This window comes from Anarhichas minor, unplaced genomic scaffold (genome assembly GCF_050575085.1).
Source record: "Anarhichas minor isolate MPS153535 unplaced genomic scaffold, ASM5057508v1 ptg000054l, whole genome shotgun sequence".
Taxonomy (NCBI): domain Eukaryota; kingdom Metazoa; phylum Chordata; class Actinopteri; order Perciformes; family Anarhichadidae; genus Anarhichas; species Anarhichas minor.
Window position 1 is genome coordinate 2,240,518 of NW_027466500.1, and position 17,736 is coordinate 2,258,253.

Genomic DNA, 17,736 nt, shown 5'->3' on the forward strand with positions numbered 1-17,736 from the left:
TAGCAACTTGAGATGTGCAGATGTCCCATGTCACAGAAAAAAAGTGTTATATGGCTTAGTTTAGCAGCCTGGTGTTGATTTAAACCTCGTCACCACAGTGGATCAACATGCGTCATGGTGCAGCACTTTTCAAATTAAGAGGCTGTGCTGATGACTTGAGATGTAAGGATTTAATCACATACCTTTAATCAAGCCAATACTGTGTGTACGTAAACCATTTGTGCTTGTGTAAATATGAGCAACAAAAGAAAGAGTCTATATCCCCAAAGCAACTCTTCTGACTTAAAACCCAAGAACGTGCCTCATTGTTAATTCACGACCGAGACTCTCCTCGTGTATCTCCCTAAGAAGCCCTCATATGCTACACAGAAGCAGACAGGCTTCAAGTGATTTCCTGACGGGTCAATGGAAATAAAAAGGATAGAGGCTGAACAAAGAACATGACTTTGGAAAGGGGATGTCTGGGGATGACAGCATGGATGAAAAATAGACCATTACTTAAATTTAAGCCCATAAATGCACACAGCATACTCCCACTTTGTGCTAACTGGAGAGGATGCAATTGATCATTTGCTCGCATCACCAAATATGTCCTTTTTATACTGAAACACAAGCAGTATGTTTGGTGCCAGCACTCAAAAATCAACCAGATTAATAAAACCTTTATGAGACGGCAAAAACAAGCAAGCAAGAAAGGAGTGTCCGACACTGCCAAGTGTTAAAAAAAAATAAAAATAAACTTTAATTACTGATTCGTAACCCGGAATTTATGTGCAAAACAGCCACAAACTGAGACAGACAAGAGCTCCCAAACTGAAATCAGAGGCAGTAACAAAAAGGAGCCGCTGCTCATATTTAATTCAGCATACTTAGCCTCAGGTATGAGTAAATTCACAGCTGCACTCTCTCCCCCACTTTATGTCCTCTTGTACTTTTTTATTGATTTACAGGTCAGATTAAATTTCCATGATATATTTGGGTGCAGAGTATCTGAGGCGATATTCACCATACCCATAATCAGTTATACAGCGGTTGTATGCCAACCTACAGAAAAGCCATCTGCCATTGCATAATTCCCCACATTCCTCATTGTTGGCTACACATACTGTACATTACCAGCATGTCTTTCAATAATGTAAACCTGAAGGTTATGCATGATGGATCCGTAACTCATTGATTCTCCCATTGAAGACTATGAGAAACACGACTGGGTCTATTAGTCACTGAATGCATTTTGCTCGAAGGTCACACGGTCAGATGAGTTAATATTATTCCTATGTCACTGCCAGGCTCACTGGCTTTGTTAAATGGGTTGTTTGACACGAGAGAACTTAAAGAACTCTGCTGTGAGGCAATTATGAGATATATATATATATATATATATATATATATTTCTGTAAAGATCTGTGTATTTTGTTTTGTCCAAAATGCATTTTTATCTCCTCTGCTGTTTTAATGTTGCTCCTGTTCTGTTGTTATGGTACAAAAACTTGAATCATAATTTAAAAACTCCCGCAGTGTCTGGCGAAAAGATGGTGTATTTATAACTTTACGACATTCCGGTGTGCTCAACCTTCAATAGGTTACAATTACTACATGCCATAAATGCTTGCTTGGTGGTTATATTTTTTAGGTCTGCACTTTCAGCACCTTCCACTGTGGAAAGGAAATGACTTTCCCTTGTGAATGCCAAATAAATCTTAGACAAGTATGTGCAAGTGTTTAATATCAGTATGTCTGGCTGAGAGTTGGTGTTGCAAGGTTGTGACTGAGAGAGTTAACATAATGAATAGCCACAGTGAAAAGGTTGCTGCAATGACAGACAAAGTACAGAAGACGCACATCGGCTGCAAAGCAAGTTCACAATAAGTTCCATCCCTGGATTTACAAAGGAAACCCAGAGTTAAGGTACATTATTTTCTTTTTAATCATTAGGGACCTGATCTGTGTCACGACACGCTAATTTACCGAACAACTTCAAGCAGACAGAGTACATTATGCTCCTCAACCTTAACTACATCCAGACCTTCTGGCCTCAAAGGCAGGACGGAAAGAATAGAGCAGAGAGCTTGGCGGCTGCAAAAGGACATCCATCTTATCCACAATATCCTTTGATCGAGCGGATGTGGCAATTACCCGCTGAACAGTCCGTATATTTCATTTGGGTTGTTTTGGGGGAGTTGGGTGCCCTGCTTCAAACACATGGTGTTCTGGTAAATCGGCTGGTGGAAGGCTACTTTCTCTCCTGCAGAGAGGGGTTGGATGTCTGTGGGTTTGGTGTTATGACGGTTTGATTGATTTTTATACACACTAGAATGGGATAAAATTCCAAAATGAAATCGATTTTTGATGAGAGGTTTTTCCTCATTCCTCGACCTCCAGACTGAGGCTGATATGGCACCTGATCAACTCGTTTTCGGTCTCTGGTAGCTCCGGAGCTGGCAGCTATGATCCTTATAAATCTTCAACAGTGACATGGTCTTTAAGGTGCTTATTTATTGATCGTAGCATTGAAAGATGAATGCTTCTTGGTCCTGTAAGTATGTCTGGTGGTAATATCCTGTTTCCCTGTCCTTTTTATATGCACAACACTCGATTAGAAAAATTGTCAAAATAATCTGAACGTTCATTGGTATTTAAACTTTGATATAAGTAACCTATTTCTTTCAGCATATACTGTATCGTAGTTCATGTAGCTTTGAAACCACCGAGACAATAGTGGAACTATGAGGCTGAATGATTTGGATCTATATGCTGCATGGTGACACTGCTCTTAGATGTCAGTAACGGATGGAGAAAACAGGCCTACGATTGTCAGCATTTATGTTTTAAAAAAAATATTCCTATGCCGACATGACATGTGAAGTGACAGCTCATGTAAGATGATTCCCCAACTCCGCTCCAACCCCGAGGCTTGGTTTTCCGAAAGTCGATACAGAGCACGATGAAATTTCTTTTCTGAATCACCTTCTGTCTCACACGAACCAGATGGAGCCCCCCCCCCCCATTTCCTCCCCATGTACTGAAGTTCTTTGTTCGATGACGACGACAATGGTCTAACATCATGAGCAAACCGCACACCACCACGTCACCAGATTCTCATTCAAATGAGGGAAACTCCTGGTTGTTGCATGGAAATCTAACATCCTGTTCAAACTTTACTCTGCCCACTTAAAACCAGCAAGAAAAGACACAAACACACATCTCTAATGTGGAGTAATTAGCCAGTCAGCAAGAAACAGAATGAGAATATATTTTCATCATATCTCACATCAGGGATGTCTCTCGCATATCGTAGATTGGCGATATAATCAAAATGTTCCTCAGTTCGACTCGTGAAGTGGCCACATTCTTTTATTTTAATTATTGCTTAGTTTGTAATTAATTACTTACATTTCTGTTTATACAATGTATATAATCCAAAACTTTTCCATTTCTCAGAAAAAAAAAAAGCAAGACTTCCTCATCTTTTACCCAAAAAACTTTTTTTCTTGTCGTCCAATGAGTCGTGACCATGCATACAAGTCAAAACTCAAAAGCAACATGAATACACATCAGTAGCAGACTGTGTCTAAACCCAGCGTTCAACCTTTGCATAATGAGGACAATGTCTCTCGGAGGCCGTCCCACGCCTGTCATCCCGCTGTTAAGCTCTGCGCACGCATGCACACTCTCTGAGAGTTCTTGACAGTTTAACAAAACTCGTCACGCTCTCTTAGTCAACGAGTAATAACCGAGGATTCCCCAAAGACTTTCTTGTCCATCGGAGGTAGCGGTCAGACGCGTCATTAAGCTCGGTGATCCTCTTCCACGGCATAATTCTGACCTGAGCAATGGGACACCTGCCGGCATGCTACATAGTGGCTGATAATGAGGAGGGAAAAGAGCTGAAGATGAGGGACTAGACGAGCCCCGAAAGACTGGGAGGGAAACAAGAATAAGGAGCAAGGGCCGGAGGCGGAGAAGGATCCTGCAGAGATGAACGCAGCAGACAAGAAGAGAGTGCGAAGAAACAGGGAAGAGGAGGGTAAATAGAACAAATGCCAGAGGGAGAGTGTTTATCTGCATGTTACACAGGGGAAAGGGATGGGAGGCCGTGATTAGAAAGACAAATCACTTCATTCACAACCCATGAGCTGCACAGAGACACATGAAAGTGCCGTCAAAGTGAATTTGCATTGCCGGCTTTGCCTACTTGAGATAATGATACTTTTCTTTGTACACTCAAGAAATGAAAAGAGACTAACAGCACATTCATTTTGTGGTCCACATTCTTTAGTCCACATAATTTAATCAATTTCATTTAGAAATACTAATGTGCATAAATAAGAAGTATATACTTTGTGGGAAAATCAGTCCAAAATCAATAGTGCACACACAAAATTCAAGCCAATTTAGTGAGTCGGAGGGCATCAATCCGGATGGCTTCGGTGTGATGCCATTATCTACTACGGCTTTAGATCTCTCAGATTTCCTTTCATCCCAGTTGATCCTCATATTGCTTACGGAAACAGTCTCCCACAGGGAAGAATTCCCAGCAGCGCTCCTGGTACATTTTCCACACGTAGGATTCCTGGCAAAGACAACAGAGTTGTAATATAGCTTTTGAGTCATTAACTACACCAAATGCATCCACGCTTCAGTAAAATAACAATCTAAACAATGTCCACAAAGATTGTTATTTCAATTTCTTAAATCTCTTGCAATATCTGTCTGGCCTGCAGGAGAGAGACATTTTCCACATTCCACCAACGTCCCCTTTAAGCTACACCTGAGGAAAACACCACGCTGAAGGATTACACACAGCATGTCTCGGGATGAGTCTCTGAATCCAACTCCATTTGGAAATCGCACCCAATTGTCCAACATATGTTAGGAAGATAAAACGTAATACTGTCTTTCTTTAATCAATTCTGCAGCGTCACAGTCCAACCAAGAGAATTCAAAATTATTCCAAATAAGAATGGAATACTTGTGATTTTCATATTACACGTTGCAGCATTTAGAATTCAACCTGTCCTCATCTTTTCTACCCTTTCGTAGATTTATGTATTTACACCAAGACACAAGAAAGACAGAGGAAAACGTTGCAGCTCCTTAAAAGAAGTGAAAAAATGTTTTGCGCTGATTTACAGTAAAAGCACTCGTCGTTAAAAACACATTACAGTGAAAAGATAAGACAAATAAATTAAAACACTTGCAATTTGAAACCCCCCACTTCATATTCATAGCTGTAATACCGCAATGGTTTATGAGAAAAAAAAAGAGATATTATAATCATGCCTGGCATGTGCATTGTCATAAAACGTGCGTGTCAGGGCTGATAGCGCTTGTGAGAGACAGAATGAATACAGATTCTGTCTTAGTTGAAAAGGTTACACTACAGCTTTGTCATGGCTGAAATAAATGGGTCACTGAGACACGGAGGAACCGTTGTGGATGGGTGTATTAAGAAATGTGGCATTTGGCAATGACATTAGAATTGTTCAAGAGCTTTAAAAGTGGACAGCGTGTTCTTACTTTGATTGGATCATGCAATAATACACAAGAGATAGCTATTATACCTGCCCTGTGTGTTCAGTCTCATCCTTGTTAATAAGGTACATCAGAAAGAACCTGTAAGGACACAGAAGATGGAATTCATGTCGCGACTCACATACCTCCCACACGTAGAAAGCTTTTAGCATGCTATTAAGATCTTGTGCACAAATCCAGGGATTGTGGTGATTATGGAAGCAGTCGTTGGGTATTACAAGCGGAAATACAGCTCGAGGTAACAGCTACATTATGACAATAAGTGGTTTGTGTAATATGTGCAAAACCATTACAAAAGGTGAAGAAAATTGTGATGTGATCAATTTGATTTTCTGCCTTTAATACCTTTAGCTATACACAAATATTTTGTCATTTCTCAAACATTTCACCATTTTTATTTGCTATTCATCGTTCTGTAATGATTTTGTTTTTGTATCATGATTTCCTGACAGTATACAAGGCTCGTTATATTTTACTGTTACATTGTTGGTAATCAAAAGGCTTGTACGGATTCTGAAAGGCGTGTGGGCGTCCTGTGATTGGTGGATTCTAACCTGCTTATTGCTGTATTTTAATGGCGGTGGGGCATTTTAAGCATTACGTCCCAAAACGCAGGATTTGTTGCTTCCTCTCCAGAGTTTTGTCCTAAGCACCCGTTACAAAGACTGTGAGGTGTGCAGCGTTTTGCATGATTGCCATTAGAAACCTCAAAAGGACATGTTTACCAATGCACATATTAATAAATTATTGATAATTATGAAAAGAGACAATGGTTTGAATCTAAATTATTAATGTAAGTGCCGAGAGGCCTATTAGGGCAGATGAACATAAAACTGGTGTTAACATTTTACAACAAGAACAGGCCCAAAGGTGTTTAGAGCAGGATAACGGTTCATAAGGATAAACTGTTAAGCAGCCAAGAGGATAAATGATTGTCCAATAGGAACAGCGATGGAGGAGTAATTTCTTTTTATGTTCTTTTATTTGTTTCTCATTAAGGTTTAGTGATGGTGGCGCATGCAGAGTAATATTATGATCAGTTTCAATATTAAGAAATGCACATAGGAGGATTCACAGACGCATATTTCTATTCTAATTCAAACAAAATAATGGAGGGGGCATCTGACTGGCTACAGATAATTCCCTGTTGAAAATAATTTATTTCTGAATCCTTCTGTGTCTATTTATAGATACCGAGACTGATCTGACCCCAGATCAGTCGCTTCTCTACATCTGTGAAAGGTAAAATCACAAAGGCCTGCCTTTTAGTGAAAACATATCAAGTTGTGAGTGTTAGTATTTGTAAAATGATGAGGGATCCGAGACAATCCGAGGCAGCACGGTAGTGAGCATTAAATCAACTCACAGATAGTTGGCCAAGTTGTGCTCCTGTAGAGTGTGAGTCTCAAAGCCATGAGGGACTGTATCAAAGTACTCACTTCCTATTCCACATACAAAACATTTGGTCTGCAGGAGGAGAGATGTAAGACATGTAATGATTCATGAAACAGGCTTAAAAACAAACATCATGTCCTCTAGAGAGAATATTAGAAAATAATAAAATAAAATCCAAACCCCAAGATCAGAGGCCTTTTGTTTAAGTGCTCTGTGACTCAAACATGGCGTTTAGTCTGCTAGTACAACACTCTTGAAAGTCGTTTCTTTTTACAGCAACACTCAAAGGACGGCCACAAAAGGCAAAAGAGTGTAAATGAGAGCAACTTAACACTCCCAGGATTACTCGCTGGCTGCCAGGTTTTCATAGGACACAGAGGGCCATATTTGCTGAGGATTTGCATCATTCTGGGTACTAAACAGTCAAATAACTTTTGCCCATATTTACTATGTGCCTGTACAAAGGTTTTGTGCTGGTAGAATGAGAGAAGAAAAGGGTTTTTGGGTAATGCAATATATGTTTTAGGGGACTCCTAATTAGGGCAACAGATTATGAGAGTATGGAAGTAGCAGCTCAAACTGACTATCATAGATCAGTGCAGCAGAGCAACTTGTGTCTAAATAAAACGGTACCACAACTCTTAAAGCTGCTTTTCCCCCCTAGTCATTTTTTTTTACACGTGAAAGTGCAATGGCAGAGACCGAGTAATGTGTGCTTGACACTCAAGTAGGAGTGACGATGACAACTCTGCATTCAGTACCATCACATGTGCACCCTTTAGAGAAAGAGAGAGAGTTCTGAGAAAATAACGAGGAAACACACAACAGATAATACAGTGATACACTTAAATACCAAGGATGATCTTTTTCTTTGATTGAAATTTCTGTTATTATCCACTTATCATTCTGGAGGAAAAGATAATGGCATCCTTTCACTAAGGTCAATGGTATGATTGTTTCCTGTGACACGAGCTCCCACAACTGAATCTACTTAATCTTGTGCACACACACACACTTAAATTACAACTGACCTCAAGCTTACTTGGCAACTGATTCCAAGTACGTCTCCTTCAATAGTCTTTGTATCTAAGCCTGACACAGCATTGCATACTAAACAACCGTGATTCCACATAAAATATGCTCAAAAAGACACCAGTAGTGTACTTGTCTGTATTCTAATATGTGTGCATACATATAAGAGAGAGAGAGAGTTTGTGTGCGTGAGATAAAGTGTCAAATCTCACCTCCATATCCTCTTTCACCTGCTCCTGCTGGTCACGAAGCTCCCCAAAGGCATCAATTATCAAGCCTGGAAAAAAAGGACACAATTGTGTGCGTCAGTGTATCCCTTTGTTCACAGGTGAACTGCTGGGCTCGTCTGTCAGTGACAGGTGTCAGTGAAACTAAAGGACTCGGTGGAATGAACAGATACTTTGTTTCCAATTCCGCATGAAAAATTCATCAAACACGTTCTAGTCAAACAAGGGGAATAAAATCTATTTGTGTGCGTCTTGGTAAAAGCATGTGGAATACGTGGTAACGCTGAGCTGTATTTGTAAATTGGCGTGTGACTCACCCTGGATGATGGCCAGGAGGATGACGATGACAAAGAAGAAAAACGTGATGTCGAAGACGATTCGCTCCACCTCAAACTCGTCTCCTGCAGGGTCCTCGATCTCGTCCCCAATGCCCCCGCCCGCACGCACTCCCACATACATGTGGTACATGTAGCACTGACAAAAAAAAATGAACGCTTGCCACTTCAGGATGAGGACTCTTCATTCGGCAGGCATTTTCTCCGGCTGTCTGTTTGACAGGTGTATGAGGTAATGGTGAAAAATGTAAAGCATCTGAGAAGCAAACGCTACCAAACAAAATGAAAATTTATTCAGTTGGTTTCCATGCCCGTCTCCATGCTACTGTAGTTGCTTTTGAGAGGGCATTTAAACGTTTCAAACAAGAAGCAGCATTATTAAACAATTTCACTGAATAGTTGATGTTGTTTTTAATCAATATTCTTTGCCTCAAAGAGTATTTCCCCACAAGGAGTTTCTGTAAGCATATGAGACAAGAAGAATAATCATTCTAGTAGTCTAGCAAGGACTGTACAGTGCTTTTACAGTCAGATTGCAAAGGATGACAAGTAACTTGAACAAAAACAAAATGTTAACAGTAAAGAGTGAGACATCTTCGGATTCTTATTTTTTCATTTTGCATTATATTTGTCTAAAACAATTGTTGCTGTGGTGTTGTTATGATGGGAAAGGGATTGAAAATCACTGTTGCAAAAGTGCTGCTGCGAGTCCAGCATAAACAATAACACATTGAGTGATTTAATGTAATACCCCCTGCCTCCTGTAATAGTAGGGTTTTATTCAAGTGCTATCGCTGCCCATCCGCCCGCTGATGTGAGTGACAGTGGAGTCCACATTAGAATAGAGCAGGCGGTGGGGTGTTAATGTTGTGAATAGACAAATAAAGAGCTATGCTGAGGCGTGAGGGAGTGTTTTCTACCCATGTCTCCAACAGTTTCTAAATAAAAGTAGTGGAAGGACTAAGACACGAGGCTGAAGACACGAGGCTGTTCTTACTTCAACAATTGGGATCACTGTCAGAATCCTCCTCTACTCCTCTCACTCTGAAGAGGCAGAACATGAGTGCGTGTGGCTTTGTTTGTGTGATGAAGATAAACACAGAGAGATAGATAGATATATGTGGAGAGAAAGACTGCCGTGTGTGTGTGCGTGTGTGTGTGTACATTTAACTCACTGTAAGCATGTCATTGCACTTCATGTCTCGGGTGTCGTTGTCGTCGCTCTTGTTGTAAAACTTCCTGAAGAAGTTGAAGGCCACAACGGTGTAGAGATACACCACAACCGCCAACAGGCCCACCGTGAGGACCAACTGACAGACACACAAATAATTAGAAAGGGATAGAGACAGAGGCAGATGGGCTTTAATACGCTTCTTCATCTTAGAAAAGCCCCAATATAACCCGACAGCGTGAGAGCAAACATCACATGCATGCAAACTGCACATATGAGCACACATTAAGACAGATGGATAGAGAGTTAAAGACAGACCGGCACACACGCAAACACACCTGTTTCCCATTGTGTGTGACAGAAGAAAGGATGGTACGAAGTGTCTTAAAGCCCATGGCGATGTCCAAAAGGTGGGCAGCAAAGAAGAAGTTGTTATAGTGACCCAGAACGGACATGGCCATGTACCAGGCCAAGTACAAGAAGGACTGTGAGCACACACAAACACACACAAGGACGTACACACATAAAAACAGGCAATATAGATTACCGGAAGAGACAGCGAGACAAATGTGTATTTTAGATAAGGCAGAATCACAGGATATTACCAACATCACCCCTGCAACATGTGTAATTGTATCAAACTAAATCTTAGCACAGCAGAACAAAATATTGAACAAATGAGGGATAAGTCATAAAATATCAGATATGTATTTACACACACTGCTTGGTCATATTACATTATCTGTTCATATAAATTGCAGGAAGTGACACCTTCCTGCAAAAGCCATAAAGTACTGACACAACTGAACTTACATTATCAGTGAACACAACACCTAGTTTCCAGACCTGGTACTTCATGTCAATGGAGTTGAATCTGAAATAGACGGCATCATCACACAGATAACACGACGGTAAGAACCCGGAAAGCAAGGCCAAAATGGCCATCGCTAAAACCCCAGACCCTCGTTGCTTCTAAAAAGGCCCGTCTGACATGTGGCTGCATTTCAGAATGTCCTGTTCCTCCTCAAGTGCAACATTCTGTTCTCGGACCTTCTTTTGTGTGGCCACCCCCTGTTAGGTAACACACGCGTACACACACACACATACTCAAAAAATACATGGAGAGTATTCGTGAAGTGGCTATTTATAATTAATGACAGCAACAATCCAATGGTGGAAAACCTTATTTGAATATGTAACTTACAAGGCCAAGACAAGAGCTGGATATGCAGTCGTGTTAATGCTCATCAGAAGGGTCATTTGGGATTCCCATTTACCTCGACAGTACGATACGTTAGAGAAAAAGCTGTGCTGATTTCCTTATTTGAACATTTCTGTCATTACATTGTTTGATTGTTTATGAGCAAACATACACGCAGCTCTCCTCTAGAGAAGGAAGCCACATTGCAGGCTGTTCTGAGTACAGCTACCTACACAACTGCATACTGTGATACCTTTCAAAGGCCAGAACTATTAATTATGTACACTGATGTCTATATAATACACAAATAAATAAAACAATTGTCTTTTGATTCGTTATGCCTCAGTTTGTGACAAACTATTCAAATGCTATCCTATTAAACAATCCAGCATAATTGTGTGAAACTGAAACGGCACACAATTCAAAATAATTGAAAGAATAGGGAGCTGCAGTTTCCTGCCGATCCCTTTCAAGGATCCTTTTGCAAGATGGCAAGGACTTTTCTTTTACTTACAGAGCACTCCAGGCAGCTTGTCTTTCGAGTCTCCTCCTCTCTTTTCTCTCAGAGCTAAAGTCTAATCCAGCTTGGTCCAAACCCAGGAGTCCACTAATCTTCTCACAGCCGTAAAAGTCTCCATACTTATCCATCACCTGACAGGACAAAAAGACAGGTTTACATGAAACAATAGTCTCTCCTGTGGCTTTTCATCTGAATAAAGAACAGCACAGTGGCTGTGCCCCCCACAGTAGCATGTTGGTTGTGTAAATGACTGGTGTTTACTCTGGTCTGTTATTTTTAATGGGTGCAACCTTACAATACATCAATGATTAGTATTAATCTAGGTATGTTTTACTTTTTACATTCCTACTAAAATGTATCTCTACAGTAAACAGTGTCGAGTAAATATTTATTTAATCATAGGACAGATTCAGAGTTCCTCCTCATTGTGCTGCCGTGGCTGTAAGAGACTTTATGTCACCAAATAATCTTTGAACAAGAGCGAACCATTACAAACATAAGCACTTCAACGTATGGTAAGCAATATCTACATGCTCCAAACTCAAAAAAAGGATGAACAGAAACACTTGACAATAGAGTTGGAATATGCTTCTTTGCAGCCGTCTGAAGGCTTTAAGATTATTATGACTGGCTCTCCGGATTTGAATGCGTCTGTGAACTAGTAAAACCAGGTAAAGTATTGAAGTTTAATTAGACATCCCTGCTTTTCTTTTCCTAAAGTTTATTATCTACCTTCTTTTCTTAAATCTAGTTGAAAGTTCTCCAAGTGAACTAAATGTTCTTGAAGCAAAGAATAATATTCATCACACGAGAGGCAATCTGGACGAGGAAGCTAAAAATGTTACCCTATCGCTGGAGACAATAAAACTGTTTTGGTAACCGACAGGGGGAATAATTACACCTGCCATTAAACGGCTCATTACATTTCAGTTAGTTTTTTAATCTAGTGTCACTTAGTGAAATATGCACACAATTACATCCATCCATAAGCACATTTAGAATATAATGCATTATAATTTGCTGTTAAAAATCAAAGCTGCAGATGATTTTACCTTTCTCTTCACAAATTTATCCCAATAGTTACTTGGAAATGATCTGAAAAGACAAACAAAAAGCATAACAAAATATATTTTTTGAGAAAATATATTAAAGCAGACGCATCGCTGTAAGTGAAACATTTCTGTCGTGTAAAACGTGGAGCATGACTATTAATAGGTGCCTACAGCACGTTTCTAAAAAGGTTTAGAAGTATTAAACATGTTTGATGTTAATGTAACATGTGGTTATGAACATACGGTGTGATAATGACCAGTCGGTCCCACTGCCCTTTGATGTCCTCCTCTGGGGGCTGCTCTATCACATACAGCCCATCAAACTCCAGCTTTCGTGCCACTTCCTTCTCGCGTTTGAAGATAACCAATGGTACCTGCCAATCAAATGCACTACAGTGATCCCTTAACTCTTTAAATGAACACTCTTGTGTTGAGTTGGCAAAACTTCAAATCCCTGAAGTTCAGATTAGCTGCGTGAGTCAAAGCCCGTCTTTGTTCATAAAATGTGCTTAGATGTCAATTATTCTGTGTTTTTAAAATAGCGCCTAAATCTAAATGATGGAGGGAAACTAATTCAAAGAACTGAAATGAACTCATAATATATGCAAAAATGCATGCTCGAGCAATTTACCTTGAGGCAGTAGTACCCGATAATACAACAGAAGGAGATGACTGTGTGAGCTACAGCCAGGAAATGGAGCGACGGTTCCATATATCCACTGCTCTCCTCCAGCACAAAATAATCTCTGCCCTTGTTGTCGTTGTTACCAGAAGAGTTCAGTCCATCACTGTTGACAGGTGTGACGGCTCCTTCCTCTTCTTGTGACGCAGGCAAGGAAGCTACCTGGGAAGACAGCAAAAGACAGAAAGAACGGAGTGACTTCACTAAAGCCACACGAGCATACATTTTGGAAAAATATGAGAATCACACAATATAATTGGACGGCAACAAACTATAGCATCCAAAACAAGAGTTAGGTCAACTCCTCTCTGACACAGTATCTGGTGAAAATACTCTATTACAGTTTGAAGTGAATGAATAAAACATTTTACTCAGGTAGAACTGTGACACGTATAAGCACAGATTTTGCTATATTAATTCTCTGAATATGTACAGTACTTGAGTAACTTAATTACTTTCCAAATTGGATACCACTGCAAATGTAATTTAATAAAATGTCTCACAAGCAAACTCTCTCACCTTGTAGAAGAGGAGGATGAAGTTGATCGCAAAGGCAACGATCAGAGCCAGAAAGCGCATATTGTAAAAATTCCTTGCAAAGTAATTCTGGAGGAAAAAAAAGGAAAAAAAACATTCATCGTAGGAATCTGTATGCATAAGTGTGAGTGAGTGTATTTGTATATTACCAGCAGGCTTTTGTGATGAGTGATTATCATCTCCCAGGAGGCAGAGTGTTGGCTCTCTGGTTCCTCGGACTTATTATATCTCTTGACTTTGCATCTTGCCTCTGCTTTCTCTTTCCCAGTTTTCTTCTCTCTGCAAACAGTCCAATCACAAATAGAGGGAGGGTCAAAGATATGATGAAATCAAACTTTTACTTCTTAATAACTTCCAAGTGTCTTTTTTGAAGAAGTGTGGCGTAAACACCGGCGCTTAATTCGACAATGTAGATAATATTGGTTTCACCCGCACCACCGCTGTGTCTAATACCAAGAGTATTGTAATGTAATACTATTGATATCTTTTCCCTGAATTGACTCAGTATCTAATATTTGGATTTTTCATCAAGTTGAATAATCCCTCTTTAAGAACATAATGGGGAAGCAGGAGACTTACTTTGCATTCTCTAATTCAGGCATCGTCTCATCTCCAGTTTTCTCCTCTGTGGCGGAGTGGGTCTTAAGTTGCAAAATAGAAATTCAAAGTTGCAATACAAAACTTAAGAAAATTATGCTGAATAAAACGTGCATGAAATACAACATACTGAGCATCAAAGATTTAATATTGACATTGTCTCATTTCCAAAGATACAAATGAATCCATACCATCCCCTGATGCTTCCCAGAAATATCAGCAGAGGTAATCGTTTTGGAGGTAGTGTTGAACAGATCAGTCAAACTTGCAGTGAGGTCTGGTGTTATAAGTCTATATTGACCTCCCTCCTTCTTCACTTTGAAGCCAAATATGTCTGACAGTACATCCATCTCCCTGGGGGAGGTCACAGCTGCCACATGCCCCATCTCCCTCAATTCTCTCTGGGAAGAGAAAGTGGCAGAGTACTTCCTCAACCGATCCACACCAGTCGGCACCTCCATGACCTCATCAAGGGTTGGCTCAAGGATACCGCCGAGCAAGTCTGATAGCCTCATCCTTTTGGCTCCCTCTATGAGCCCACCACTAACAAAGGCTATGTACAGCACATAGGAGATGCTGCCAATTACAACACAGACACAGCGGACCTGAGCCATTAAAATGAATCTGAAGAAGAGAACAGCTGACATGAGGATGTCCTTCAGGGTCATCTTCATCAATGTCTTCAGGTTTTTGACAGACAGGAGAGATATCAGCAATAACAACCAGTGATGCATGAAAAACATTCCTTTGTTGCCCACGTCTTCATCTGCACTCTTTTCTTCTCCTCCTTCACCAGCATGCCTCTCTCCGGTGTCAGAGCCGGATATCTGGGCTGCCAGCTGCATCTCAAAGATGGTGTCCTCGCAGAAATTGACAAACATCTCCATTTTCTCCTTCTCTCCACCCTCAGTGACCACATCAAAGATGAACTGCCTCTTGGACTCTTTGACCTGCGGCTTCTCCCACTGTGTGCGGCTGGATTCACTGATCTCAAAGTAGACGCGCTCGATGCGCTTCCCACTGCCAAGGATCTCAATGCGTCCTAGATAGGGCTGGAAGTACGTCAAGACACACTCTGCCAGTTCCAAGAATGCCTTAAGTCTGGAATCGTTGGGCATGTGTTCGGACAAATTGGTGAGGAGAACGGCGATGCTGAAGCCGATGTCTTTGGCTGGCTCGTGGAAGCGATCCACAAAGGCCTCATAATCCACAATCTCACTATCGTTTGTCTTCATGCAGGAGAGGAGGAAGTGAATCTCAGCTTGGGAGAAACGCTTGCAGTTTTCCATGGCTTTCTGGAAGTCCTTCCTGGTGATGCAGCCCTTATGATCCGGGTCGTACTCTCTGAAGGCTTCCGAGGAGGTGAGGTCTTTGAGTTTGAGGAAAATGTCAAAAAACCTGAGAATCATCTTCACGTTGCCGGATGATTCCACCAACATATCCACCATCTGCTTTCCAATAGTTCCATTAACGACAGTACCTTTATAACATAGAAATAACGTTCAGAATTTGTGATCAGTCGTAAACAAATTATAATCATTAATTGTGACGACACATTAGAATAAGTGGAAATCTCACCTTCTAACATGGAAAGCAAGAAAACCACCATGTCCTTTTCTAAATCCATTAATTCTTTCAGAAGCTCAATTTGCCTTGAATCCTGTATACGAGAAAATACATTTACAGTTACGTACTGTACATCTTTCAGAATAGTCGCAAACTCATTTCACATCTTACATATCTACAAGACACAATACTAGAGGCAGTTTACATTTAGTGCAACAATATATCAACAGTAAATGCTTTGTAATAGCATTCCCAGCAGACTAAAATGAGGAGTCTGGGAAAGAAACACTTCGGTGCACTATCACCTAGAGCATCTAGTGTCACAAAGTTATGAATTTTAGAGGGAAATATTATGCTATGCCTGAGAGAGCTTCATCTGCATGTTGGCAAAGACGTGGAGGAAACCCACGACAGCGTCCCACAGACGACTGTGAGCTAGGCTTTGTTGGTTTCCACTGCATGGGCCCTGGATGAACACACTGATAATGTGAGCTGTGTTTTTTTAAACTTTCTGACAAATATTTATATATTCAGTAGGAGCTCACAGAATGCATCAAACACACTATGACACTATAGCACGTAATTGACTGACCTGTATGTACTCAGTGAGTGTGTTGAAGACCTGTTTGGCCACTTCGATGGCCTTGGAGAAGTTTTGTTGTCCGTGTTCATCAATCACATCCTTCCCCGAGTAGTACCAGTAGAAGTCACTGATTGACTCCTTCAGTGTGGCACAGAATGATATTCGTGGTTAATGAGCTTAAATGTACCATTCCCTTTAAGACAAAATATCATTGTGATCAATGAAATATTTAATGTAATAAATATGTTACTATTACATCATGATGAATCTGATGACAGACGGTATTCACATAGTGCATAGGTTTGCACTGATCAGCAAACCACTGTGGTCCTAACAATATTTCTGGACAATAACTGGAACATCTGTACACTAGTTTGGTTAGTTAGTCAAAGCATCACTGTAGACGTACCTGTACTCTCAGTAAATAGTCCACAGTGGTTATTATGATGTTGACAGTGGTGTTGTTGCCCGTTTGTGTTCTCAAGTAATTCTGTAAATCTAATACATGAAGGAAGAGCATGCTGAATAAAATGTGAAAAAAAAGCATTAAAATGAAAATGTATCCTATGCAGACAATGTAAGTAGACGATTTCCATCAGCTATAGCAAAGCTAATGTGTTGCCCAGCAATTATGAATTACTGCTAAACTCTTAATACCATAATGTTGAAGTGGCATAAGCCTGTATTCTCATCTTTCGTATGTGTTACAGTATGTGGTCACAATTGAATCTATGTGAACTTTGCGACAGTGTGTAAGTGGATACGGCATCGGGCAAATAACCTGAGTTGTGTCCTTCACACAGCAGCTGTAGAAATCGGAATAGGTCACAGGTTATGTCTTTGTCAGGCATCACCTTCTCTCCTGGGGGGAAAAAAAGGTTTGGCAAGAGTTAAAAGGATGAAGGGCACGAAACGGAGTAATACTGCGGAAAAGGTGCGACAGAATGGAGGAGAGAACGTACGAAGAATTTAGAAAGAGGTGAGAAAACAGAGAATTGGACCACAGTGGAGTGAAGGGAGACAGCTGCTGCCAATATTCTACACTGAGAAATATAGAGAAAGAAATAGGTTTTTGTGAATTTAGAGTATGTTTTAGAGTATGTTCAAGTCTAGGGATCTCACAGCGGGCTCTACAGCTATGACATGGCTTGATATACACACATATATATTTTTTATTTCCATATGAATTCAGTACCTGAGCTCTCGTCCATGGCCATGCCTAATCCTTCCGCTTTGTTCTGCCTCTCAAATGCATTCAGATCCAGAACACTGGATATCGGAAAACCGCACGCACACACAAAAG

At 40.5% G+C, this 17,736-nt stretch overlaps 1 protein-coding gene across 1 annotated transcript in view; it reads right to left on the bottom strand.

Annotated features, from left to right (window-relative positions):
- Positions 1-4,477: 4,477 nt before the first annotated feature.
- LOC142931667 (ryanodine receptor 2-like) overlaps positions 4,478-17,736 on the bottom strand; it is a 54,325-nt gene continuing 41,066 nt past the window's right edge. The window contains 22 exon segments of the mRNA XM_076075693.1: positions 4,478-4,573; positions 5,565-5,616; positions 6,902-7,002; positions 8,175-8,239; positions 8,507-8,663; positions 9,700-9,834; positions 10,034-10,180; positions 10,509-10,569; positions 11,411-11,547; positions 12,469-12,511; positions 12,712-12,842; positions 13,100-13,287; positions 13,654-13,756; positions 13,837-13,966; positions 14,267-14,328; positions 14,476-15,764; positions 15,863-15,944; positions 16,212-16,316; positions 16,443-16,571; positions 16,843-16,931; positions 17,215-17,295; positions 17,629-17,702. Coding sequence (XP_075931808.1) covers positions 4,478-4,573; positions 5,565-5,616; positions 6,902-7,002; positions 8,175-8,239; positions 8,507-8,663; positions 9,700-9,834; positions 10,034-10,180; positions 10,509-10,569; positions 11,411-11,547; positions 12,469-12,511; positions 12,712-12,842; positions 13,100-13,287; positions 13,654-13,756; positions 13,837-13,966; positions 14,267-14,328; positions 14,476-15,764; positions 15,863-15,944; positions 16,212-16,316; positions 16,443-16,571; positions 16,843-16,931; positions 17,215-17,295; positions 17,629-17,702 — 3,457 coding nt within the window.